Here is a 26,089-nt window from a genome sequence, read left to right on the forward strand (position 1 = left end):
AAGCGCCCAGCCCAGCATCTGAATGGGAGCACCGTTCTCGGGGTGCTGGGGGAACAGGTCTATGCATACCTCCCGGCCACACAAAGTTCCGGCAGCTGGCAGTTCAAATCCTAGCATGCCTCAGTTTGCCAAGCCCCCCTAGCAAGAAAGGAGGACTTCCTGGTCTGTTCGCTTTGGCATCTCTGGCCTGCAGCCAGGGGGAGATTCCTGGGGCCCGTGGCCAGCTGGGGGGCTCCCTGGAGGCTCAGGGAGGAGTCAAAAGGTGCCAAGTGCTCAGAACCAAGAGGCTGGAGGAAATCCTCGCACACAGGTTGGCCAGGGAGAAAGGAGAGGTCCCCTGCTGTGGGGAGGGCGCTGGGTTCGTGGCTTCCTGTTAGCCTCCAGCTGCACCGCCACTGAGGGTTCAGAGGTGGGGCCTGGCGAGGTCCCCGCCCACCGTCCCGCCACACATCTGACCACAGCATCGTCTCTTGGTTGCACTCAGGCTGGTAAAGGAGTGGCAGGGTCCTGGGTCATCGCCTCGGGAGCGGCAAGGTCCTTCCCGGGGGCAGAACTGACACGGGTCCCCAGTAACACCCTCACGCCCTGTCTGGTACCTTCACTCTGACTGGTCAGTGCCTGAACCATGCTGGCTGGTAAATATTTGGAGTATCACCCCAATCTGGGGGACCGACGGACTCCAGTCTTTGAGAAACTTACCTGGTCGTCCTTTATGCCTGAGAATCCACCTTCCTTCCCATTTCGGCTGTGCCTCTCAGTCCCGAGTTTGCGCAGGGCATTCGTTCTCAGCCCTACGGAAGACAACCTTCAATGACGCCATGGCCGCTCCCAGGAGGCAGGGGAGGGCACCCGTGCTCCCCAGTGTCCTCAGGAGGCCCCGCTGATGTCAGACTTGAAGAACAATGGAAGATCTGCCCTTGAGATGGCCCAGTGAGCCCCTCTCCCAGGGACGTGCTCCAGGACCCAGACTCTCAGGCAGACCTGCCCGCCTCTACACGGACTCCCTCCACCGCGTCTCCGATTCCCTGCGGACACCGCTGGGGAAGGCGATTGCTGGCTGCCCCCCCCCACCCTTCAAGTCCTGCCGATCACAGCCCCGATCTGTCTTCCAACTTGTCCTAAGGGAAGCTACGCTTTCCAGAGACACCAATGCTTCCCCTGGTTCCCCCAGCAGTGACCTTGGATTATGGGCCTGGGCTCACTGGTGGGGCCCGCAGCCGGTCCGGCCCTGCGAGGCGCACCTGGGCTCCCCGCCTGGCTTCCTGTGTCTCCCCCCCACTGCCTCTGTAAACCCTCTGCCTGTGAAGACTGCAGCCTGAGGTCAGGGTGCCTCCGCCACCTACACCAGTGCGCTCGTTAACCCTCGAAAGTCCCCAAGGCAGGAGCTCCGGGTCCCTCTTCTGATGGCGGAGGACAGAGACCTTCCGTGGGCTCTGTACACCTCACCCTCTGGCACGACCACCTTGCGGCTCGCATGCACCACTGCTTGGCTCGAACCCCCAGCTTCTCGGGTTGTGCTGCCCCACGGAGGACAAGTGGGAGCTCAGAGGCCACATCTTCAGTCCCCAGCCCCCCGGGCCTCTCCCTCTGAAGACCCTTCCCTTGACCTGAGGTTGCCCTGCTGTTGCCTCTCCCTTTCCCTGCCCGCAGGCTGTGTCCTCACCCCTCCTGTCATCTCAGGGCCATGGGGCTCACCCCACAGCTTCGACAGTGTCCTCTTCTACCTGCACCCAGGCCCCCGGCCGGCTGGTGGACATCTGCCCCACCCCCCACTATTCCGGTCTGACCCTCCTCCACTCTGGGCCTCTCCTCCTCCCAAACCGCTTCCTCCTCTCCAGGGACACCCTCACTGGGCCTGCAGTCACTTGGGTTCCACGATCATCAACTTCGCCTTCCTCCTCTCCCTCGGCCTCCACAGGCCATCGCCCTGTCCCTTACCTCCTGCCGCCCCCAACACCATTGCCCTCATTCTCCTTCTGAGGGCGGAGCACAGGGCCCGAGAAAGCCTCCACCATTCACTCATTCAACACTTCTTTACTGAGAGCACGCGCCAGGCACCTGGCACTGTCCCCCACCACGTGGAGTGAGACAACGCCCGCCCACGGGGACAGCCAGTGACTTCGATCCAAACATACAGCAGGTCAGAGTGCCTGAACACAGGAACAGCAGAGCTGGGATAGGTATGCCCAAGTAGGGGGGTCAGGGAGGCTCGCCTCCGTCCAGGGGGTGGCATGGCTGCACGGGGCTGAGGCCAGCCACCAAGGTCAAAAGGAACAGAACTCTTTCAGGAAAAGCACACTCTCAGTTTTGGTGATAAAAAATCCAGGGACTTTATTTCTTAATTGGAAACACTTGTTGCCACGGGGGATGGGGCTCGGTGATATGTGGGAACCCGGTGGGAATCCGGCTGAACAGCCTTCTGTTACCTTAAATTTTGAACTACACGAATGTATTTCTTTGAAAACATTAATTCATCGAATAAGAAAGAACGTACACAGTCTTATGGAAAAGATTAATAATTTTCACGGAACCATTTCCTTAGAGGGAGCCTGTCTGCATCTCTGCCAATGGCTGCCAGTGAGCAGGGTCCTCAGCACAGGGACAGGCGGCCCTGGGGGACAAGGGAGGCGGCAGGGAAGGCAGAAGGCCGCGGTGTTCGCTGGGAGCCGACAGTGCCCCGGGCCTCTCACACTTGGGGGGCTCTCCATCGTGGCTTTCACATTCACCCCAGTTCTCACCATCAGGCACCACCGCTGCGTCCTATTCGGAAAGCCATGGGCAGACGGCTACACGAAGCAAACGCCCTACTAAGGACCGGCCCACGGGAAGGAATTTAGCCGGCACACTCCCCTGGTTTCCGGTGGAGCTGGGGCCAGAGAGCACTTGGCTCCGGCAGCCCTGGGGAGGCGGAGGCGAGGAAGGGGAGGCAGAGGCGAGGAAGGGCTGGCTCCGAAAGGGGCAGAAGCTTGAATAACAGGGACTTGAGAAGACTCAGGATACCCTGAACTAATCCTGAGCACGGCAAGCATGGGCTGTGCAGGCCAAGAGGAAAGGTAGGTAATCAGGCACCCCATGGACGAGTGTCTGTGTCCCCCAGACTCCCGTGGTGAAAACTAATCCCCGATGTGATGGTTTTTGGAGGGGGGTGGGCCTTTGGGAGGTGATGAGACTTGTCTGGGGTCCGGGGTGGAGCCCCCACGTTGGGACCGGCACCCTTAACAGGGGATGCAGAACAAAAAGCTTCATCTCTCAGCCACGTGAGGACAGAGCAAGAAGATGGCAGCCTATGAAACAGGTGCTCTGCTGGCACCTTGAACTCGATCAGACTGCAGAACTGTGCGGAATGCTGGGTGGCCTCCCAGCTGGTCTGAGTGTTACAGGGGCTTGAGCAAAGGCTGTTTGGAGCACGGCCCGGTGGGGCACGATGCGGCGGCAAATGGGTTCTTGTCCTTTAAACATCCCATAGAACGGTCACCAACTCCAGTCACTACAAGTTCAGGTTGCCGGTCACTTGATCTGGGCACTCTGAGGTTCTCAGCAGAGACGACAGTGGAAGCTGGGCCTCGGCTCTCTCTCTCCAGTGCCCAGCACCGAGCCTGGCATGCACCAGCCATGTACAGACCGCGCCACAGAATTTGTGGTTTTAATTAGGGGCAGTGAGCCCTGGAAACCCAGGGTTCTGTCCCACTTCCCGAAACCCTCAGTCTCAATCATCCGGGGCCGAAGACTCTCACGGAGGCCCAGTCCCGATTTCCATAACTGAGTCTCTCAGCACAAGCATCTGCACCCTCCTCCAAAAAAAGCCTATGATTTCCTCTTATGGGGAAAAAAAAAAGTTCCTGGCTTTGCCGGACGCAGGCAGCCTCAAGTAGCTGAGGCGCGACTGCTGAGGCGCGTCCACAGGACGGACGTTTCCAAACAAAAAACCAGGGTGACGTTTTGGGCCCTTTGCAGAGGCAGACTGAGGGACGAGGTCGGGACGCTCACTGGTCAGAGTCTCTGAGACCAGGCAGTGGCCTGTGGGAGGAGAGCGGAAGCCAGAAACCGTCAGTTTCTGATGGTTCAAACATTCGAAGGCCAGACCGGCCTGGGAGACCCGGGACGCAGGGGTCCTGCACTAAGGCATTAAAGCACAAAACAAATCCACAAACTCAAGAAAACTGACCAGGTTCTAGCTTCGTGACCCTCAACACAGCTCTTAACACTGGGCTCTGGTTCCTCATCAGCTCTGCGGAGCAGGGGACGCCTTCTGGGATGTTGTCATTGCCCCCCCCCCCCCCCCAGCAAAAGAGGTTTGGTTTTATCAGGGTTTGTGAGAAGCTATCAACCTCTCTGGGACTCAGCTTCCTTCTCTAGAACAGACAGGTTCAAGTTGGAAGAAGCCATCTTGAGCAGTGAAAGGGGACTCTGGATTTAGGCAGGCAGAGTCTCAGTTCTTGGCCCCGTGTGACGCAAAGCAGGTGACTGGACCTGTCCCTTACTTTCCCGGCACAGTGGGGACAAGGGTGTCTGCTGGGAGGCCCGTGGGAAGGTCTCGCTCACACCGCCTTCCATCCGTGTTCCTCCTTCTTTCTGAGTCCTCACTGAGCAAATGTGAGAGAGGAACGGGAACGCGCAGAAGCGTCTGCTGAAGAAAACCCAAACCCTTCAGAGGAATGCCAGCAGTGCCCTCCGTGTCCCCCTTCGGGCAGACGGGGCCCCTCCTGCTCGCCCACCCGGCTCGGAGGCTCTCGGGGAGGCTCTGACCGAGCGAGCACCGAAGGCCGGGGGGGAGCACCATCGCACGCGGGCTCCGCAGCAGCGGCAGGACACTGCAGCGGTCTGGGCCCCGGCCAGCAGGCACGAGAAGCCCCCTGGTGGGGAGGTGTCGCTGTGGTGACAGTGCCGCAGCGAGCTCCCTGACCCACAGGCAGCTCAACACGGTACTGGGGACCTGGCCCCCAGGGCAGTGCCGCAAGAGCCACGACTCCGGGAGCAGCTTTCACTCTACGTGAACCACAGACAGGCCCTCGTCACAGGGAAACATCTACAGGTTTCCAAAGCCAGCTGTGGGCGGACGTCACCTGGCGGGGACAGGGAGGGGTTCCTCCCACAGTGAGGACAGGTCTCGGCTGGGGCGCCTCTGGCGTCTGCAGCCTTCCCAAGGGCCGTTCTGGAAGGAGCGCTCCTGGCACTCACGCTCTGCAGGCGGGCGCAGGTGGCAGCGGGTTCCCGGCGCGGAGCAAACGCATCATTTCTGACACAGCAACTGACCCGTCCGCGCCTGTCATTAGAGTGTATTTTACACCTGGAAAGAGTCACAGCTCTGCGGCGTCACGCACGTCGTCAGCTTTACCTTCCACGGGGCCTCTCCCCTCTGCCGAGGGACCCTCTGGCTGTGCCGGAGACACGGCCTCGGGGCAGGGGGTGACCTGCAGCTCGCACCATGGTCTCGGCTCAGCCCGCCCCCTGTGCGCCGACGTGGCAGCGGGGCAGCCAGCCAGCGTGCCGATACAGGACACGGGAGTGATGACCCCAGTACAGCGAGCAGGCAAGTCATGTTCTCATAAAAGTCTGCCCTCGTGCGCCACTCGCCGCACCCCTAAGGCTGGCTCTTTACCAGCTACGGCACCTCGACAGCAAAGCGAACACTACGGGACCGCAGAAGCCTCGCGGCGCTAAGGACAAGACTCGTCAGACAGTGGTGGGTTCTTGGGAGCAGCTGGGCCCCAGTCCAGGGCCCCGTCCCCGGAAGCGGCTATATGCGGGAGGTAAAGGTACGAGCAGCTGGGGCACGCTGAGCCCACGGTGGAGGCCAGGCCCTCCCCCCTCATCTGCTGTGACCACACGTTTCAGAGGCCGGCGAGGCGGCACACGTGGGACCCGAGCACATGCTAGCAGAGAACCCAGGGCGCCCCCTCACTCCATGGCAGCCAGGGTCAGGGCCGGGGCTCGACCCTTCTAAGGCTCAGAACGGGATCTGTGGCAGGGCTGGCTTGGCTGGTTCCAAGGACTCCAGTCCAGTAGCCGCGGACCATCAGACAAACTGGGACAGGTTGGGGACTTTGATGTTGAGGTCACCAATGTTGATGTTCCGAGGAATCTCCGGCAGGTTGATGTTTTTCACGGCGGACACGGCCCGGGCGGGGGCTGCTGAAAGGCCACCCTGAGGAGACACGAGAGGGGGCATGAGACAAACGCTCGGTGTCACTGGCTTAATGCTTAAAAACACAAGTGACGGAGACCTGGAAAGCGTCCACACTGAGCACACACTACGCATGTTTTGATTTTTCCTCCTTATTCCTCAAAGGTGTAGCCGATGCAGCAATCCTGAGGCTGGATGGGGGCTCGGGGGCAGGGCCCCAGTCTGTGCTCCCGACGGGGTGGTGGCTTACGCGGGGTGGTGGCCCCAGCCTCTGATAGTGCCTGGCACACAGCAGGGGCTCAATAAATGCTTGCTGGAATAACTGGAGACGGTTTAGCCACGTCATGCTCAGGGTCAGGGGCACTTTTCCAAAGAAACTGAACACTGGTGGAAGCGGGTGTGGTCACGGGGACATGCTCACAGGGAAGAGGAAAGTCAGTTTAGGGCAGCTGCCTGCCAACTGTCTGTGTGACATGGGAGAGCGCTGGCTTCGGAAATGTCACGTGGCAGCAAGATGGGAGGCAGGACACGTGGACGGCCAGACACGCCCGCAGCCACGGAAGGACTGGTCACAAACGCAGAGAAGAAGGGGTCCACGGTCAGCGCTCCCCTCTGGCTCACCCCGGGCGTGCGGAGAAGGGGAGGAGCTGACCAGTCCTCCTGACCGACCATCAGGATGCCAACTCCAGTTCCACTCTCGCCCAGCACGTCTCCATTCTTCTGGTTTCCAAACCCCTTGCCTCTGACTCAGTTACTATTCCCGGAAGCTTCCCAGCCTGTCACTAACGGGACTGTCGTGCCGTTTTAGCTGCGGTCTGTAGAAGCTTCCTCAGCAGGGCTGCCAGTCCTCACAGGCAGAGGAATTCCTGGCTTTGCAAGATCAAGTTCCATTACAAGAAGCAATGAAACTCTTTAAGACATTCAGATAATTAAAATTCTATTTCTGCCGCGTATGAAGGTGCATGCCTGTCGCCTCTACCTTCCTCTCCGGGTAGGATGACGGAGGTGATGGAGAAACTTGAGGAGGGGGAGGGCGGGGAGGACAAAATCCGCCGTGAGTGGTTTTTGTTAAGTTTTAAGTAATCTCTACCCCCAGCGTGGGGCTCAAACCCACGATCCTGAGATCAAGTCCCAGGCTCCGCCAGCTGAGCCGACCGGGCGCCCTACTGGGAGCATCTGTACAAGCCCAGCACGGCGTGGCGGCGGGCTGGGGTAGGGTGTTTGTAAACGCAGCCCAAACTCCACTCTGGCCGAGGACAAGGCGAACTGGAAGTAAGGGCACTGCCAACCAAGTCTGAGGTCCGAAAGACCCCGCGCGAAACGGCCGCTGAGAGCAGACCCCTCTAGGGCTGGGAAACCACGCTGGGACCAGAGGGGAGTCTGGGTCCCTCCAGGGAACACGGAGCTTCAAAAGGAGGAACCACAAACCACACCAGGAGGCGTCCGTCTTCTTGGGTCATCTGGCTTTTCTGGCCACACTTGTAGCCTTATTCTTACACACCTAAGTTTCAGGGCTGGCCTTCCCATCGGTGGGTTGGGACGGACGCAGGGAGGACAGAAGAGGAGCACACACACTCCTGAAGTTCCACAGCAACACACACGTACACGCGGCCGTCCCTCCTCCCGCCCCGGTCTTCCGGAACCGAGCCGGCCGGGACGCAGGTGCGGCAGTGCACTCACCTCGGACTTCTCCAGCCTGTTTTGAGCTTCGATCTGAGCCACGATTTCATTCATGTTGGTTTCCAGCACCATCCCGCCCATCACCACCTCCTGAAGGATGTAGTGCACCTACAGGGGGGGCAAGAATGAGAAGGGTTGGAGCACCCTGCGGTGGTTGAGGGTGGCCCAAAGGGAGCCCTCGCGGGCCTTCCTGAACCTGCAGGCGGCCAGGCCCGACACCAGGTTCTGATTCCCAACTGGCGGCCGAGCCCGAGTCCTCCACCTCTCACGTGAGACCACACGGACGCCCCCACATCTCGGCACACCAGAACACCCGTCCCTTCCGTGAGCAGCGGCAGCTCATTCCTACCTGCTGGCCACACTCCGGGCAGGAGGCTGGTGGCGGAGGGCACAGGCTCTGAAGCCACAGAGACCTTGGTCAGGCGGGGCGACCTTGGGCAAACTACCCTTTCCATTCTCAGCCTCCTTCCAGAACCGTGGTGAGGACTGGGATGACCTGTACCACACACCCGGCCTCCCCCACACGGGTTCTAAACCAACCAGGATGGCGCCCATCACTGCTCTCAGCACTGATGCACACTCAGCCACAGCGGGGGCAGTGGGGCAGCCCCTGCCCACGCTCAGTCCCCCATAAGATGGGACGTCTCCTGGGCTTCCTTAGACCCTGCGGCCTATGCGCTGCCGGAGGTGCAACAGACCGACGCCTTCGTGCCCGTCTCCCTCACAGCTCGGGTAAGAAGCCAGGTTCCTCCCCCTGACCACCTTGCAGCCTCTCGCATCAATCCGCCTTCCCGGCCGGATCCGGGGCTCCGCAGACCCACCGCCAGCAGGACCGCTTCCTCCGGGGCCTTTCGCCTGAAGTCCTTCTCCCTGCTTCTCCAACGTCACAGCCCAGCTCAGCCCACCCACTGTCCTGGTGAATCTCTCTGGTCTCTCTAGCCGCCCTCTTCCTTCTCGCACTTAATTAACAATGAAGGTGGCACCTTGATGGCCAAGTTGATAGGATGTGATCTGAAAGGAGCAGCACCATCCCTTACAGAGCGCAGCGGATGCCCATGGCCCGCCCTTCTGGGGGTTTCTACGGCCGTGGGGTGCAGTGCTGGAGTCCGCACGGCGGCTCAGACACTCGGCTGGAGGGACCCAAGCCCGCACGTGGGCCTGGCGCCCAGCAAGTAGTCACGCTGAACCGGCTGACAAAGTGGTCTGGGTCTGAAGTTTGAGCACTCCTGCCATTTGGGGCTGGGTAATTTTCTGCTGGGGGAAGGGGGTCTGTCCTGTGTGCGGTAGCCTGTTTCGCGGCACCCCTGCGCTCTGCTCACCAGGGCATCCCTCCAGCTGGGGCAGCCACAAATGTCTCCTGGTGAAACCGCCCACAGCCAAGCCCCATTGGTCTGGCGTCTAGACGGGACTGTGGAGGATGTGAGCCCAAGGCAATGAAGAGTCCAGACCAAAGACAGGTCCGTGTGTCTGTGCTTGTCCGTGTGCGTGTATGACACGTTAAACTCTCTGGCACAGCACTTCTTCCTACTCTGCCCGTGGAGGGAGGGGGCGTAATAAGAGCGTAGGTTTACACACAAATAAAGCCCATTCACCCACACTGAGCTTTATCAACCACCTTCCTGTCTACACATACACACTTGTGGCATTCTTACATGTTGGACAAGAGGAATCACTTCGTTATTTAAATGCAAATGGAGATTTAACGGTAAACCTCTCAAATGTGGGTAATTTACAAAATGTTAAATGATAACAGTCTTAAAATTCTTCATTGGGAACGACACTGTTTATACTTCCCCATCAAGAAATCAGCTTCTGGGGGAGCCTCGGTGGCTCAGTCGGTTAAGCATCCGAGTCCTGATTTTGGCTCAGGTCATGTATTCATAGTTGTGAGATCGAGCCCCGCATCAGACCCTGTGCTGAGCATGGAGCCTGCTTGGGAGTCTCTCTCTCCTCACCGCCCCCCATCCCTCCCCAGCTTGCACCTGAGTGCCTCTCAAAAAAAAAAAAAAAGAAGAAGAAGAAGAAGAAGAAGAAAGAGAAGAAAAGGAAGAGGAAGAAAGAATCAACCCCTGAAAGGGGTCTGGTGGTTTCTCAAGAAAACTTTAAACAACAGAAGAACCATATTACCAAACAATCCCACATCTGGGTATATACTTAAAAGATATAAACCAAGGATCCAAAAAGATGTTTCTACACCTATCTCCATAAAAATAACCAAAAGGTAGAAGCAACTCAAGTGCCCATCGATGGCAGGATGGATAAATGTGATACAGACTTACAAAGGTATGTTATTCAGCCTTAAAAAAAACACTCAGACACACGCTACAACACAGTTTAACCAACTGAGCCACCCAGGTGCCTCCCAGATACACGCTACAACTCGGATGAACCCTGAAGCCATTACACTAAGTGAAATAAGCCAGAAACAAAAGGACAAATATGGCACGATTTCTTTATACGAAGTACCTGTCGCCAAAACCGGAGGCAGGAAGTAGAAAGGGGCTGTCTGGGTGGAGGGAGGAGGGGGCGCCTGCTGTTTAACGGGAAGAGAGCTCAGATTTGCAGCATGAAGATAGTTCCGGAGAAGCACTGCATGGCCACGTGGATGTCCTTAACACGACTCAAGTGTGCACTTACAGATGACGATGGAAAACTTTATGTTATGTAAAATTTACCACAACTAAAAAGAATAGAAGTGTCCACACCAGTATTCCTAGTATCTTACTCTTCTGTTCAGTGAGCTCCTTCATGGGAGGAAGTAGTATTCATTGAACGTTGACTCTATTATGGGCACTTTACATGGGCCTTACTTTAAACTAAGAAATATCTGGGGCACCTGGGCGGCTTAGTCAGTTGAGCGTCGGACTTCGGCTCAGGTCATGATCTTACATTTCGTGAGTTCGAGCTTCGCGTTGGGCTTTGTGCTGACAGGTTGGAGCCTGGAGCCTGCTTTCTATTCTGTGTCTCCCTCTCTCTCTGCCCTTCTCCTGCTCGCACTCTGTCTCTCTCTTTCTCAAAAATAAATAAATGCTGGGGCGCCTGGGTGGCTCAGTCGGTTGAGCGGCCGGCTTCGGCTCAGGTCAAGATCTCACCGTTGTGGGTTCGAGCCCCGCGTCGGGCTCTGTGCTGACAGCTAGCTCAGAGCCTGGAGCCTGCTTCAGGTTCTGTGTCTCCCTCTCTCTGACTCTCCCCTGCTCGCACTGTCTCTCTCTGTCCCTCAAAAATAAATAAAAGACATAAAAAAATTAAAAAAAAAAAATAAATAAATGTTAAAAAAAATTAGTAATATCCATCTGTGATAGGTAATATGATCTTCATTTTATATATGAGGAAACTGATACATGGAAAAGGCAATAAACTATCCCGAGGCCACATATATTAGTAGCAGAACAGAGCACTGAGTCCAGGTCCGTCTGGCTCCAGAGCTCATGCTCCGCACTTTCCACCACGGCTCCTCAAAATCCCAAGCTGTGTCTCCCACCTGCTCACCCCTTACCCCTGGTCCACGTGGGATCATTTTAAGACTTGCCTTTGGCGTATCAAAGATCCTCTGGGCTTTATCCCCAAGGCCCAGTGAGCAGCAGGCATGCTGACTGAACGAAAGGGCTTTCCTTAAGTCTGAGCAGCATATTCCTTGGCTGCAGGTGCTTAGAAGACGGATGGCCACGTGCTGGTGGAGGCCCGACGGAGAAGGTGTGTCACAGGGCCCAGCAACTGGACCACAGCAAATGTTAGTTACGACTTTTGATCTGAATATTGCATCATGAAGTCATAATTTTAAAATGCCACTCCAGATGTGTTCTAAGTGTAAAAAGGAGGAATAAATAAACATGCAAACTGCATTTTTAACAAAACTGGAAGACAACACAAATCCCAGACCCTAAAACAGCTAGGAAAGCTGTCAAAAGCAAGGAGCTCAAGCAAGGCTCCTTTCCTTTAGATAAAGAAAAGAAAGGATACTGCGGAGAGGGACACAGGAGCTGGAGACAAAGATCTGCCAAAATATACTTCCTGTGGGGAAAGGACACGCGCTCTGGGACCGAACAGACTGCTCGCTGGGGAGGCAGGCATGCCCACGGACCCGGAGCCGGAAGTACAGGCGGAGCCACACAAGCCAGCCGTGTTCCCTCCCAGAGCTCATCTCCGTGGCGGCGTCTGCAGCGTGGGAAAGCTGGCAGAGGCCTCTCTCTACTGGCTGGATGGAGACAGGGTAAAAGGACTCACCCTGAACCTGGATCGGGACAATGACTGCAGTGAGCCTGGAACACAGACTTGGTGCCTCCTGCACTGAGCACCCTGCAAACAGCTAGTCACTGAGAAACCCCCCTGCGAAGAGGACTGGTGAGGATGAAAGCTACACAGGACGTATACAAAGATGCAACAAGAACAAACTGTAAGAGTCACCTTAAGGTGGCGACCGAGCAGCCATTTCTCTGGGGGCTGGAGGAGAACACGTGTACAGATGGCCCCCGCCCCTCACCTGCAGACCTGGGATGTCCCGCCCCATTTGGAAACAATGGAGCGGCCCGCTGGGGGGGGGGGGGGATGTGGGAGGAAACAGGGCAGAAGCGAGGGCGATCCTGGCGGGCAGCAAAGGGAGAAGAGACATACCCGACAGCGGGGTAAGGAACGGGAGAGAGGGGAATGGAAAACAGCAGGCACAGTGAAACGGAAAAGGGGTTAAAAGGAATAGAGAGAAAAAGGGGAGCTGGAGAAGCCGGCAAAGGACACGTGGCAGATGCAAAAAGGGAAACCGGGGCGCGGAGCAAACACGCAGGAGAAGAGGTGTGATTCAAGATGCTCCTGGGACAAAAGAGGGTCCACAGACTGAAGGCCACACTGTATCCCGGGGAAAACTGACCCACAACAGTCAACGCCAAGACGGGCCCTCACAGTAAGATTTCTGGACTTCTTCAATGAGGCAAAAAGATCAAATTATTTAAGAGAGGGGCAAAATCTTGAAAATTTCCACAGTAATATCCAATCCTAGCAGAAAAAAGATGTGATGCCTGCAAAATTCCCAAAGAGAGAAAGTGTAACCCAAGGATTTTATACCCAGTCAGCAGTAACAGAATGGAAACTCTGTTCCTATGAGTCTTCCTTGAGAAATCGCCAGCCAAGGGGTGACGGCAGAGAGCCCGGCGGGGGGCACGGAGTCTGCTCACAGGAGTCTGCTCACAGGATTAGAGCGACAACAGAAGCCAATGCTACGTGCCTGACCACGAAAGAAAGTTACAGCTCTCGGAAAATTGGGAAGACAAGGTGGGTGGGGAGGAAGAAGGTATGGGAACCCTGACTTCCTCATTCTCAGGAACTCAGAGTCAGTGGGTGTCCTTTAACACGCAACAAAGACCTAGTTATCACGACTTTTATTGTGATCCTCCCACCCCTGCCGTAGCCAAGCCCACAGTCACTTGCTAGAAACAATCCTTTGAGAGCCACCAAACTTGTGGTTTGGGGCCAACAAGATCTTCCCTGCTGACCACAGTCCTGTGCCCCTTTCCTTGCAGAAAATTCACCCACAGTGCAACATCTACAATTTCCAGGTTCTCTAAGGCATACAGGGAGAACTCGGACTCCCGTGACGCTGTAAGTACAGACTGCTTCTAGGTTTTTCGGAGCCTCCACCTCTAATCCTCTATATTTAGCTTTATCCAAGCCTAACTCAACTTCGTTGCCTTTTTAAAGTAACTTCCCTTTCCAAAGCATTCACCTTAGTTTTCAGAGAACAATTCTCTTTTCTCATTACCGGTTATTTGTATGTGATTAAGTTACATTAAGTTCAACACCAGTTTGACAGGCATCAACAGGTCTAAAGATAGCACAGCCGACCTTTGGTCAGCATAGTGACTCGCGTGTGGTAGGTGAGCAAAGAGCGAGCAGCCAAGGGTCAGCATGCCGGCTGCCCACGTTAACCCAGCAAGTCCGTGAAGACCCCTTCCACTGAAGGTGAAGTGCACCGTGAAAGATAAATAACATTTCTAACATTTCTTCCAGCGGAGACCAAGGGGACGTGTGAAACCTGGAGGCTGCTGAGCCTGCGTGTATACAGAAGGCAGCCAAGAGTCAGTACCACACACACACACACACAAGTGTGACTCAGCAATAAAAATGAAGGACCGCTTGCCACTGCCATGACATGAGTGGACCCAGAGGGTATAATGCTAAGTGTAGTAAGTCAGAGAAAGAGAAATACCATGTGATTTCAATCACATGTGGAATTTAAGATACAAAACAGATGAACAAGGGAAAAAAAAGAGACAGACAAAAACCAGACTCTGAAACACAGGGAATAAACTGATGGTTGCCGGGGAGGCTGGCAGTGGGAGGGTGAGGGAGACACGGGGTGAAGTGCACACTCATCGTGGGAAGCGCGGAGCAATGTACAGAACTGCTGAATCAATACACTGTACAACTGAAATTAATGTAACCCTGTATTGTTAATCACACTTGAATAAAAAAGGAAGAAGAATCATTACCAAACTCACGTACCTAAAAAAACTACAGTCAGACCACAAAGAATTAAAAGACAAGAGTTAACTGATGGACTGACCTCGACGTGTAGCAGACGTGTAGGTGAGCTCCTCAGAGAACAAAGGAATTCTAAAATCTAAGCCACGTAGGGGGCCATAAAAACCACAGTAGAAGAAAGCAAAGAAATAAAGGTCCTCAAGAGTCCTAAACCCAGCCTAACATTATGTGCACTGAACAAATATGAATTAGCAAGTAACTACAACTCACAGCTTTTTGCAATTTTGGCAACCAACTAAAACAATGACAATAGCAAGATTTATTCAGAAGCATGTGTTAAGAGAATTAGTTCTCGGCAAATCCGATGGTAATAAGCTGACACCCAGGAAAAGTTTCATCTGGACATAAAGATTAAGATAACCCCAATAAACCAATGAGTCAACTTGCTGTAACAGGAAGGCAACAGAGAAAATACTTAGGGCAACAAATCTGAAATCTTAACAGGTAAAACGCTGGGCAGAAACATATTTTATAAGATCAAAGAGATATACACTTATGGCCAGGCTTTAATGAGCAAATGGTTGGTGTTTAAAATTCTGTCCTATTTAAATTTTTCTCTCAAAATCTCTCAAAACAATAAAAAAAAATACAGTTGACCCTTGAGCACCAGGGTTGAGCTACACGGGTCCACGGACATACAGATTTTTTTTGATAAATATAGCCCAGTACTACAAGTGTATTTTCTTCCTTATGATTTTTTAAACATTTATTTTTATTTTTTAAAATGTTTATTTTTGAAAGAGAGAGAGAGAGGGAGAGTGAGTGGGAAAAGGGCAAAGGCGGGGGGACAAAGGACCCAAGGTGGGCTCCCTTTGGATGCTCAATTGACTGAGCCACCCAGAAGCCCCTTCCTTATGATTTTTTTTAATGTTTTTTACTTTTTATTTTTGAGAGACAGCGAGAGACAGCATAAGCAGGGGAGGGTCAGAGAGAGAAGGAGACACAGAATCTGAAGACAGGCTCCAGGCTCTGAGCGGTCAGCACAGAGCCTGATGCAGGGCTCGAACCCACAAACTGTGAGATCATGACCTGAGCCGAAGTAGAACACTTAACCACTGAGCCCCCCAAGCGCCCCCCTTATGGTGTTCTTAACAACACTTTCGCTTCTCTGGTTTATTCTATTGTAAGAATACAGTGTAGAATACATATAACATACAAAATATGTTTTAATCAGCTTTCATGTTATCGGTAAGGCTTCTGGTCAGCAGATAGCTATCAGTAGTTAAGTTCTGGGGGAATCAGAAGTTATATGTGGATTCTTGTGCTGGGGCTTGGTGCCCCTAACCCTGCATTGTTCAAGATTAACTGTAATCCCCAGAATAATGTCTGTCCCTCTGAGAGTAACCTAACCCACTATCAGCCTCCGTACCCTCCCCCAGCACAGCTGGACAAGTCTTCTTTTGTTTTTCTTTCCTTTAAAAATTTTTTTTGCTTAATTTTTATTCATTTTTGAGAGAGAAAGAGACAGAGCACGAGCAGGGGAGGGGCAGAGAGAGAGGGAGACACAGGATCCCAAGCAGGCTCCAGGCTCTGAGCTGTCAGCACAGAGCCCGATGAGGGGCTGGAACCCACGGACTGTGACATCATGACCTGAGTCGAAGTGAGATGATGAACAGACTGAGTCACCCAGCCGACCCTCATTTTTCTTTTCTAGCAAGCGGCCACACTGTCCTCCCCGAAGGTGCCTGCTTCTATAACTGGATCCTCTGGCGTCTAACTGGGCTCACTGTTCTCTTCTATGAACAGGAGTTAACTGAGACCTTCCCCATCGCATTCCCTAGAGGTGATGAGTGTTCTGGGTGCCTGGGTGGCTCAACCGATGGAGCCTCCAACCTCGGCTCAGGCCCTGAGCTCGAGCACCACATAGGGCTCGTTGCTGTCAGTCCGTCAGTACAGAGCCCGCTTCGGATCCTCTGCCCCCTCTTTCTACCCCTCTCTGACTTGCGCTTTACCAATAACTAACTAAAATAAAATAAAATAAAATAAAATAAAATAAAATAAAATAAAAATTTATGAGTGTCCTGATCAGGATGAGGACCTACAAGTTTGTGGCTCGGAAGGCTGCCCCAGGAAGTTTTTCTGTGACCCAGGCTGTTAACAGATGAAACGGGAAGAACAATCTGGGGCGGGCTGAGGTGCGGTCCAGAGCTCCGGAAAGTGCGGGTCTCCTGCTCCCAAGAGCCGGAGTCAGAGGCTCTGGGCCAGCAAGGGCTTGGCCAGCCGCCCCACTGTGAGGATGCGCAGAAGGCAGAGAACGAGACGGGGAGGCATCAGAGCAGAGTGTGAGGCCTGCCGGGCCTGATGGAAAAGAAAGCCCTTCTCCGAACTGGAACAAGGGCTTGCGATGCCGCCACCTCTGCTGAGAGTTAATCTTGACCCTGACTACCTCCCACCATTCTGTAAGCTGAACCTTAAGTTCTGTAAAAACCAGAGACAGTCCTCCGGGACTTGAGGGGCCGAATACCCACAGCCAGGGGCAGGTGAGGCAATTCTGCTGGGGCAGTTCCTGCAGCGCACTGTCATAGGTATTACTTGTGTGACCGTGATTTTCCTTGACGGCAGATCTACGTCATATTCACCTTTGGGTCTCCAGCGCCAAGCCTGGTAATGGCGCAACCTTCCTTAGTGCTGCCTGAACGGAGGACAGCATCTCCTCTGATTCCGAGGAGACACGGACGGGCCTGGCTTCCCATCCTGGCCCCGAGACACAGGTGCTCCTGCCCAGGACACAGAGTCACCCTCTACAGGTAAGGATGGGTTAAAATAAACTTGCTAGTTTCTTGTCAGGATTGAGAGTCTAAGAGAAAACACAAAAGTGTCACTTCAAGGATAGAGATGCTCCTTAGGACACAGCTCTGGGATTGCTGGGGATGGAGGCAAATCGGTTTCAACGACCCTATCCAAGGACAGAGGATTCTTTCTTTCTTACTGAAGTTAACATAAAGTTCTGAATCCAAACCCAGGTCAGCTGAGACCATCACTAAAACCAAACTGATCTGGAGCCTGAAGATAACAAACATTCCTTTTTCCTCTAGTAAAAACACAGTCTCTAGACCTTAAACTGGCCGTGTTCTGTAAGTTTAAATATACCACTTATGATAAGTTTTTCTACAGAGATAATAAGTAAGGTTCGTGCTAGCAGCTCACAGCCAAAGCGACTGCATCCATGTGCCACCGGAGTGCGGTACCACTGAGCGCCTGCATCTGTAGCTATCGATCATGAATACTGCTGGTTCGTTTTAATATACTTTTTTTTTTTTTTTACCTATTTTGAGAGAAAGTAAGCCAGTGCAAGGGGGAGAGGGGAGGAGAGAGAGGGAGAGAGAATCTCAAGCAGCTTCCATGGCACCATCAGCACAGAGCCCGACTTGAATCCATGAAACGCGAGATCATGACTTGAGCCAAAACCAAGAGCGGGACACTCAACAACACTGAGCCACCCAGGTGCCCAATACCGTGTCTGTCATAAACTGCAGTGCCATGCCGGGATGGCAGGGACCTCTAGCACGACTCCTCGGGCAGAGGGTCGGTGAGATCCGAGACACCAGTGGCACATTAAGACACATCACACTCCAAGCTTAATCACACCCACAGAAGCTTCTAGACTAGATCAACCCCTGCCAGATGGTTGCACTGGAGCACAAAAGCCTGTCGTATCACGCTTTTCTTTTTTTTAATTTTTATTTTTGAGAGACAGAGAGAGACAGCACGAGCAGGGGAGGGTCAGAGAGAGAGAGAGGGAGTCACAGAATCGGAAGCAGGCTCCAGGCTCTGAGCTAGCTGTCAGCACAGAGCCGGATGTGGGGCTTGAACCCACGAACCGCGAGATCATGACCTGAGCCGAAGCCGGACGCTTAACCGACTGAGCCACCCAGGCGCCCCAGCCTGTTGTATCACAAAAGGCAGGAGCTCCAGGCCCACTACCTAGCCCCATTTTCATATCTTTCTAAAAACAACCTTGTTACCACACAGCAGACAGTAAAGCACTAATTAAATACAAAAGAACACTGTCACAGGAGGATACCAATATTGCAATAGTCAAGTCTTAAGAAAGAACCACTGATAAGAGATATACTTTACAATATTAAAAGCTAAGTGCTGGGGTGCCTGGCTGACTCAGTCAGAGAAGCATGTGGCTCTTGATCTAGGGATTGTGACATCAAGCCTCACACTGGGCGTAGAGATTACTTATTTAAAAAAAAAGGCTCAGTGCTGGTAACTTTTCAACCTCTTCTTGGCTTGGCTGGTTTCATTAATTCCTAGGGAAGACCTCCAGAAGGAAAGGAGGAAGAAATTCTTGGTCGGCTGAGGTCTGCACTACGTCCTGGTCCATGCTGGAGGGCAGTGGCCTCAGCAGCCGCTGGAAGGTCGCTCTAAGCGGACTGAGCACTGATAGGGGAAAAGAAAACCATTTGAGGGTCACCTTGGCACGCAGTCCGTCTGTAGTTCCCATATGGTAAGTTTTAGAAATAAATGTAAAGGGGAAGAGCACATAAAAACACCTCCGAGAAACCTGGTACATACGCCTTCTTCTCTCTTATCCCTACTTTCACTCCAAAGTCCAATGTTCCATCAGTGTTTCGAGACCTGCTAAGGACTGCCTGTCCTCATCTGCGCGGTTTGCCTCTCCTCTTCCCTGTCTACCAATGAACCCGTGGTCATTCGATGCAACAGCTGTCAGGTGGGTATCTACTAGGTGGAACTGGAACGGATAATGCGGACCACACGAGTACGAGGCATACCTAGATCCGCTGGGAAGTTGACTTTCTAGCGAGAGAGACAAGACAGGGTGTCAAAGTGTCAAACATTAAGTCACCATTCAACTATCTGAATGGAAACCTTCACAAGTATAGAAGATCTCAAGAGACATTTCCCCAAAGACATACGAACGGCCAATACACGTACAACAAGATGCTCAATGTGACCCATCATCAGGGAGCTCCAAATCAGAACCACCACGGGATATCATTTCACACCGTCAGAATGGCTACAATCAAAAAGTCAGGAAATAAGAAGCGCTGGCGAGGATGTGGGGAGAAAGGAACCCTCGTGCACTGCTGGTGGGGATGCGCACTGCTGGAGCCGCTACGGGCAACGGTGTGGAGGTTCCCCAAAACATTTAAAACAAAACTACCCTATGACCCAGTAATTCCACTTCTGGATATTTACTGGAAGGAAACGAAAACATGAACTCGAAAAGATATAGGTACTCTCTGTTCACTGCAACATTATTTAGAATAGCCAAGACCTGGAAAAAATCTGGGCCCATCCACGTAAGAATGGATAAAGAAATGTGGAAGATAGATACACAGCGGAATATTATTCAACCACAAAAAAGAAGGAAATCTTGCCATTTATGACAACATGGATGGGTCCTGAGGGCATTATGCTAAATGAAATAAGTCAGAAAGAAAAAGACAAGTGCTGTATGGTATCTCTTACACATGGAATCTGAAAACAAAAAAAAGCTCATAAATATAGAGAACAGATAGTGTTTGTCAGAGGCAGCGGAGGGGGGATGATGGAGTAGGAGGTGGGACAAATGGGTGAAAGGGGATCAAAAAAGTAGAAAAATAAAAAAAGAGCAATACAACGTGCATAAATTGGTATGCCAGAAATCGAAATGGAGAAAATATACTCAACGGTTAATAAAAAAAATATGTAACTTATTTTACATGGGGAAAAAATACTGAAAAGATCAGATGATTTCCCAGGAAAACTGACTCAGAATGAGTAACACATGACTAGGAGCCCTAGGTTTCATATTGTTTCCAGGGATGAGAAAACTAACTTCCAGATCTGTAATTTGTAGATTGATGCATCTGGCTGGAATAAAAAGATAAATAGGAAAGCCAACAAAAAAAGGGCACCATGTGTTTTATGACGTGAGCTTGTGTGTGTGTATGCGCTCTCATCCACGTGAGATACATGACAGTCAGGACGCAAGGGAAGGGCCAGCACGCAGGCGCGAGGCTCACGTCGTCACTCTAGGTATCTGCACCCCCAAAGACATCGTGCTCTAGAGGAGTATCACGTAACAACAATGTTGATGCCATATGAGGTGAAAAACTCGCCATAGAGTGGTAAGAAAAGGAAAAAGAGTGTGCTACACATTCCTATGATTTCTCAAACAGAACATCGGGAACATAATTCAGCTCTCTGTGCTGCTTGTGAACATCCATATTGAATGCACTCTGACACTGAGATGCCCTTGGGGACAGGGCACCGGGTGGTCTGGTCCCAAGCAGCTCTGCTAAAGTAAAGAAAGCAGGCGGGTGGGGGGGGGGCGCGTGGGTGACTCAGTCAGTTGAGCAACCGACTCTTCATTTTGGTTCAGATCATGCTCCCAGGGTTGTGGGATCGAGCCCCATGTTGAGCTCCACACTGAGCACTGAACCTGCTTAGGATTCTCTCTTCCTCTGCCCCTTCCGCTGGAACAAAGGAGAAGGAAGGGAGGGAGGGAGGATGGACGGACAAGCACAGAAACAGCCCGCCTTGTGAAGCTGTCTCTTTTCCTCGCTGTTCGTGCCTCCTGAATGATTTTTATGACCTCCCGTAATCTTCACACCGAGGCAGGACGTTTGCACGATTTTCTCCAGATGCCTTCTCATCACGAAGCCCCCCAAATCTCAATCCCCCGCCCTGGACTGTCTTGCTTTGTCACACTCACATGACCATATATTCTTTCCATGAAAAATGAGTGAATCTAGTGGAATCTCATTTTGCAGAAGTTTAATTGTAAAGCCGAGAGAGGGGCACAAGCACAGCCCCAAGTTCCTTAAATCGCCTACACAGCCCTCCTCCACCAAGGGAACTGCTGCTTTTTTTTTTTTTTTAAACCAGTTAGCACAGTTAGCACTCACTGAAGTGGCCGGCTTGTTTAGGGGCCACACAGACTGAAAATCTGCACTGTATCTTTAGGCATTAAAATCACACCAAGCAGATGGTGAGACGCACAGGACAGGTGCCCAAGAGCAGAGGCAAAGAAGAGCCGATTCACATCATCCAACTTACACTGGTGCCAGGTGTAGACAGATGGAGTCGAGTTGTGGGTGGAATCATCCTGTATTTAAAACTTTTAGGGGCGCCTGGGTGGCTCAGTCAGGTAAGCATCCGACTCTTGATTTCTGCTCAGGTCATGATCCCAGGGTCGTGGGATCGAGCCCCACATTGGGCTCTGCACTGAGCGTGGAGCCTGCTTAAGAGTCTCTCTCTCCATCTGCCTCTCTCCCCCACTTGCTTCTCTAAAAAAAAATCAAAAATAAAAGAGAATTTTTATCTTCCTTTTCCTAAATGGTGAGAGTTGAATTCGTCTAAGCTAAATACGAGTATGTGAGGCCACTGTCCACTACACACAAGACGATGGGTGAGGCTCAAGGCATTCACGCATTCTCACCAGAAGAATGTGACCCGTAACAGTATCTATTTCCAAATATGCTTAACAGCACAGAACGGTAAAGGTGGAAGGCAGAAATGAAGATAAGACGTGAACTTCGTCCTCAAAGAGCTTAGGATCAAATAAGGAACGTAAAACATGTACAAAATTAACTATAATTAAAGGAAGGTTGTGAAAGTACTGTGACCCAAGTACAAAATGCTGTGGCAGTTTGCAGGAGGGTGGGTCTTGAACTAGTAAATGGACGAGAAGGCATCTGGGCAGATGGAGTGGCCTCTCACTCAACAACTCACGAACTATTCTCCGTCTCTGCTAACAGTTAAGAACAGGACCCCTCACAAGCGGGCTGTATGTTTCACACTGCGAGTGTGCACAGCGGACCGCAGCAAAGCAAATTCATTACGTGCTAGTCCTTCTTCCCCCCTTGTTTTTATTTCCAAAGAACTCCTACTGTGTGTCAGAGTGCTCTGTGACGTAGATGTTAAAGCGGTGTCCCCGGGGGACTTTTTCTTACTAGTGTGTTTCACTCTCCATTTCCTATTTCCAGTGTTTTGCCATACTGGTCCCAAATGCTAAGCCCGGTACCAGGTAAAGAAATTGGTCTGGGCCTTGCTGCCTGAATTTTATCCTCTCTGACCAGTTATCGGCTAACAAAACGTGACCCAGACACACGTCTTCCCACACTGAGGACACCACCTCAGGAGAGGACACGAAGGGCAGTGTGGGGGGAGTGTGGGCTCTGCCATCAGCAGATCCAGGGTCTGAATCCTGTCTCTACTTACTACGATCGTGTGACCTTAGAGAAACTGAGATTTTCTACCTCTAAACTCAGTCTTCTCATCTGTAAAATGGGGAGAACTAGAGTTCTCATCTGACAGGCCTATTCTAAAGACAAAATAAGATGACGCAGGAAATAAATAGTATTTAAAGCATGTAGCTACTATGTGCCTGAAACGTAAATAAACTCTTGATGAATACTAGTTAATAGAGTAATTACAAAAAAAGTCATGTTGTCCAACCTCCTTCCTGATACAAGAATTGATTCTATAGCTCTTGAGACAGAACAGACCCTTCGCCCAAGCGGAGAGAGCTCGCTGCTGTGCACAGCTGCCCAGTCTGCCGTGGGGCAGCAGGCACTGTCAGAACCTTCTCAACCTTTTAGAGCTGCAGCGTGCTGGGAACCCCTTCCATCACCTGGCCCTGCCTGTGCCCGCGGGAGGAGCAAAGAATAACGCCTGGCGTCTCCCCTGGGTCCTGTCCCTCCCGATCTGACCGCACGGCAGGCGGGCAGGTAAGCGAAGCACAATCCATCCGACCATCAAGGAAAACCCCCAGCGCCGTGCTTGGACCCACACCCCTGTTCCCAAGGAGATGACAGTTCCCGCCCCTTCTCCCAGCACTGCTCCGGCCGTGGGCCCCGCTCCACCTTTCCGGCTCTTAACGTGCTGGCTCAAAAACTGCGGAAGCTATAATACCCCATAAACAGCTCAGTTCTGCTGTAGCACGAAGTCCAAAGCATAAAAGGGCAAGAGGGGAGGCTAGAAAGGCGGGGTGGGACAGACGTCAGCGGTCCTGTAAACAACCTGCAGGGGTCTCAGCGCCAGCTGTCGGGCAGCGGTCCCCAACTCTCGCCACACTCACGAGAATCCATCTGTAGGACACGCTTCCTCAGTCACGCATTTTATTTTATTTTTTATTTTTTAATGCTTTTTATTTTTGGGGGACAGAGACAGTGTGAGCAGGGGAGGGTCAGAGAGAGACGGAGACACAGACTCTGAAGCAGGCTCCAGGCTCTTAGCTAGCTGTCAGCACAGAGCCCGACGTGGGGCTCGAACCCATAAACCACGAGATCATGACCTGAGCCGAAGCCGGACCCTTAACCAACTGAGCCACCCAGGCACCCCAGTCACGCATTTTAGCATTCACGCGGGTTCTAAGGACAGCAAGGGAGTGAGGTGTGCCCTCCATTTCTCTAAGAATCACTGCTATGTAGGATAAAGAGCCACTGAATAATTCAAATAAGGGAAGTGAACGGTCAAAACGTATTTTTAATGTCATCAGGCGGTTGTGTAAAGGATGGATTTAAGTGAACAATGTTGGAGACAGAGAGAACAGTGAGGAAAAAGTAAAAATAAAGACAAGGTCACCATTTACTGAGCTTGGCAATCACAAACTCCGCTCCTCAAAGTAACCATGAATGGTGGAGGTTACCGTACATCATCAAAGCCAAGACTCCGATGATTATAAAACACGGCATTATTTTATGTACCACGAGAGAAAAATGTTGCCAATTAAACTATGAAATGCCGGTGATGTAAGACAACTCTTGACTTGAGATGTTAAAATCATGAATACTGCCCAAAGTGGGAGTCTAAGAATCAATAAGATGCAGTATTATCCCTGTTTTACAACTGAAGACAGTGAGGCACAGCTGCAAGAGGGTGGCCCAAGCCACACAGCGGGAACCCAGAAATCCACAAAGCCACTTGAGGCAGAACCCCGCTCAAGGAATACGGGGCTCCTACGCGTCCATGAAAAGGCTGTCCATCTCCCAAGGCAGCAACGGCTAACTTAAGGGATTCTTAACCTTGAAACTCGAGAGGGTGCACAGTTCATCCACCTTAAATCAAGGTCTAATTAAAATCTCGTTTATAAAATGAGGCCTCTAGCTGTGCTAATTAGACACTACATCTGAAAAGTACTTTGGAAAATGTTTAAAACCACATTTGCAGAATTCGGATACACATTTATTACACGTCACCCAATCAGCGGTATTTGAGCACTCTGTGCTGTTCAGAAAACCAACAAAACCTTACACGCTGACACTATTCTAACAGTTTTCAATTAGTGGAAACAACTAGGACTAAACACTTGAGAGCCAGAGCAAGACCAGTAGCTTGGAGAACCACACACTGCAGTCCAGAGACTGGGCCTTGAGGTCTGGGAAGCTTGACGGGAGGACTCGGGGTGCCGGGGTGAAGGGGGGGGGCGTCTGCCCAGGCACAGCATGTCTGGAGGACGCATCTGAGGGGCCTGTGGGGTTGGCATCCCAAAACAGAGAAAGCCTAAGGGCCACAAGGGTCCACAGTCCAGAGATCTTTGGAAGCAAAAGGGAAGAATACGGACTAAAGGACAAATGGGAGCAATGTTTTCTGTGGAAGATGGGACAGCGAGGGAGGCTGGGGAAAGGCTGGATACAGCTGCTGCAGCTGCCTAGTGCTGAGAGGTTAGTTACCCGGATTCAGGGAAGGGGAGGGGAGGGGAGGGGAGGGAGCAGATCGGGAGGGGAGGGGAGGGGAAGGAAGAAGCAGACCTGAAGAAAATACTGGGAGAAGAGCTGACCCCAGCTGGCGAACCCTTGGAGCTCGAAGGTAAAGCCCACGTCCCTGAGACTGCGGGCCTTGAAGAAAGTCGATGTCCCCGAGAGGCTCAGGTGCAGAGGTCAGTGGGTGAAGGGCGGGCGGGAAAGGAGGTGGACCCGGGGGGCGGTGGTGGGGGGGAATGAGCGGACTGGTGTGGTGGCAGGGCACCCAGGTGAAGGGGTGTCACACAGTCCAGGACACAGCCTTGGGCTGGGGCAGCACGGAACACAGATGTGTCACCCATCTAGGTCCGAGCACGCTTGTGCTCATGGGTGCGCACGTACAGAGAAAGGCAGCAGGGCGCCCGGCGGCTGAGATGTGGGAACAGATCCATCTTTCTCACTTGGTAGGCAGGAGGCGGAACAGCAGTCCTAGGGCCCGGGGGTCAGAGAACCTTCCATTCCTCTCCTGCGGCTTCCATAACCAACATTATACATGACACGTACAGGGTGAATTCGGGTATGTGGATTTGGAAAATCTGAAGGGCTTCACTTAGGTCATGACCGGGCTTTGACAGGGTGACTCTGTTCTTCAGTGCTCTCGGTCAGAGCAGCGGGCGTGGGCCCGGCAGGCCTCTGCTGGAGCCGCTGGAAACGTCTAGGGACCATGGCACACACCTGGCTGACGTCACAAACAGGTTCAACATTTGTTCTCTACAGAATGTGAACGTCCCTTCTGGAGGTCATAACCGCTAAGGCCACAGAGATTTCACAGCAACGGAGAATCAAATGTATTGTTTTTACCAAACTCACAGATCCGTCCGCTCTCAGGCTCGTGAACGCGCCCCAAGGCACACTCTGCTCTGCACACACTCCCTCGGCCCGCGTGTGTGCTGCGGCCATTCATCACAGTTCCCGGTGACAGTGAAGGGGCTACTTCGCAGACCATCTATCAATTTACCCAGCTTCCAGCTCAGACTCTGCCTGAGAACAGCAGAGAGCATTTAGTGGTTCCCGTGCCAGGCCATAAAGCTGCGCGGAGAGGACTGCCCGTGCT

The 26,089-nt window shown here is 52.5% G+C and overlaps 1 protein-coding gene across 3 annotated transcripts in view; it reads right to left on the bottom strand.

The window, feature by feature from the left end:
* Positions 1 to 2,305: 2,305 nt before the first annotated feature.
* The window catches only part of LOC115300910 (AP-3 complex subunit sigma-2), a 48,625-nt gene continuing 24,841 nt past the window's right edge, over positions 2,306 to 26,089 (bottom strand). Inside the window, exons 5-7 of one of the 3 annotated variants that reach the window (XR_003912918.1) lie at positions 7,805 to 7,912; positions 5,179 to 6,145; positions 2,306 to 4,624 (exon numbers count right to left, since the gene is read on the bottom strand). Coding sequence is in view for 1 of the 3 variants with exons in the window: in XM_029950500.1 (XP_029806360.1) it covers positions 6,017 to 6,145; positions 7,805 to 7,912 (237 nt within the window). In the remaining 2 variants the exon portion in view is untranslated. Of the gene's footprint in view, positions 6,146 to 7,804; positions 7,913 to 26,089 lie in introns of all 3 variants that reach the window. The other 2 variants (XR_003912919.1, XM_029950500.1) reach the window with 2 other exon arrangements.

The sequence above is a fragment of the Suricata suricatta genome, chromosome 9 (genome assembly GCF_006229205.1).
Source record: "Suricata suricatta isolate VVHF042 chromosome 9, meerkat_22Aug2017_6uvM2_HiC, whole genome shotgun sequence".
Classification (NCBI taxonomy): Eukaryota; Metazoa; Chordata; class Mammalia; order Carnivora; family Herpestidae; genus Suricata; species Suricata suricatta.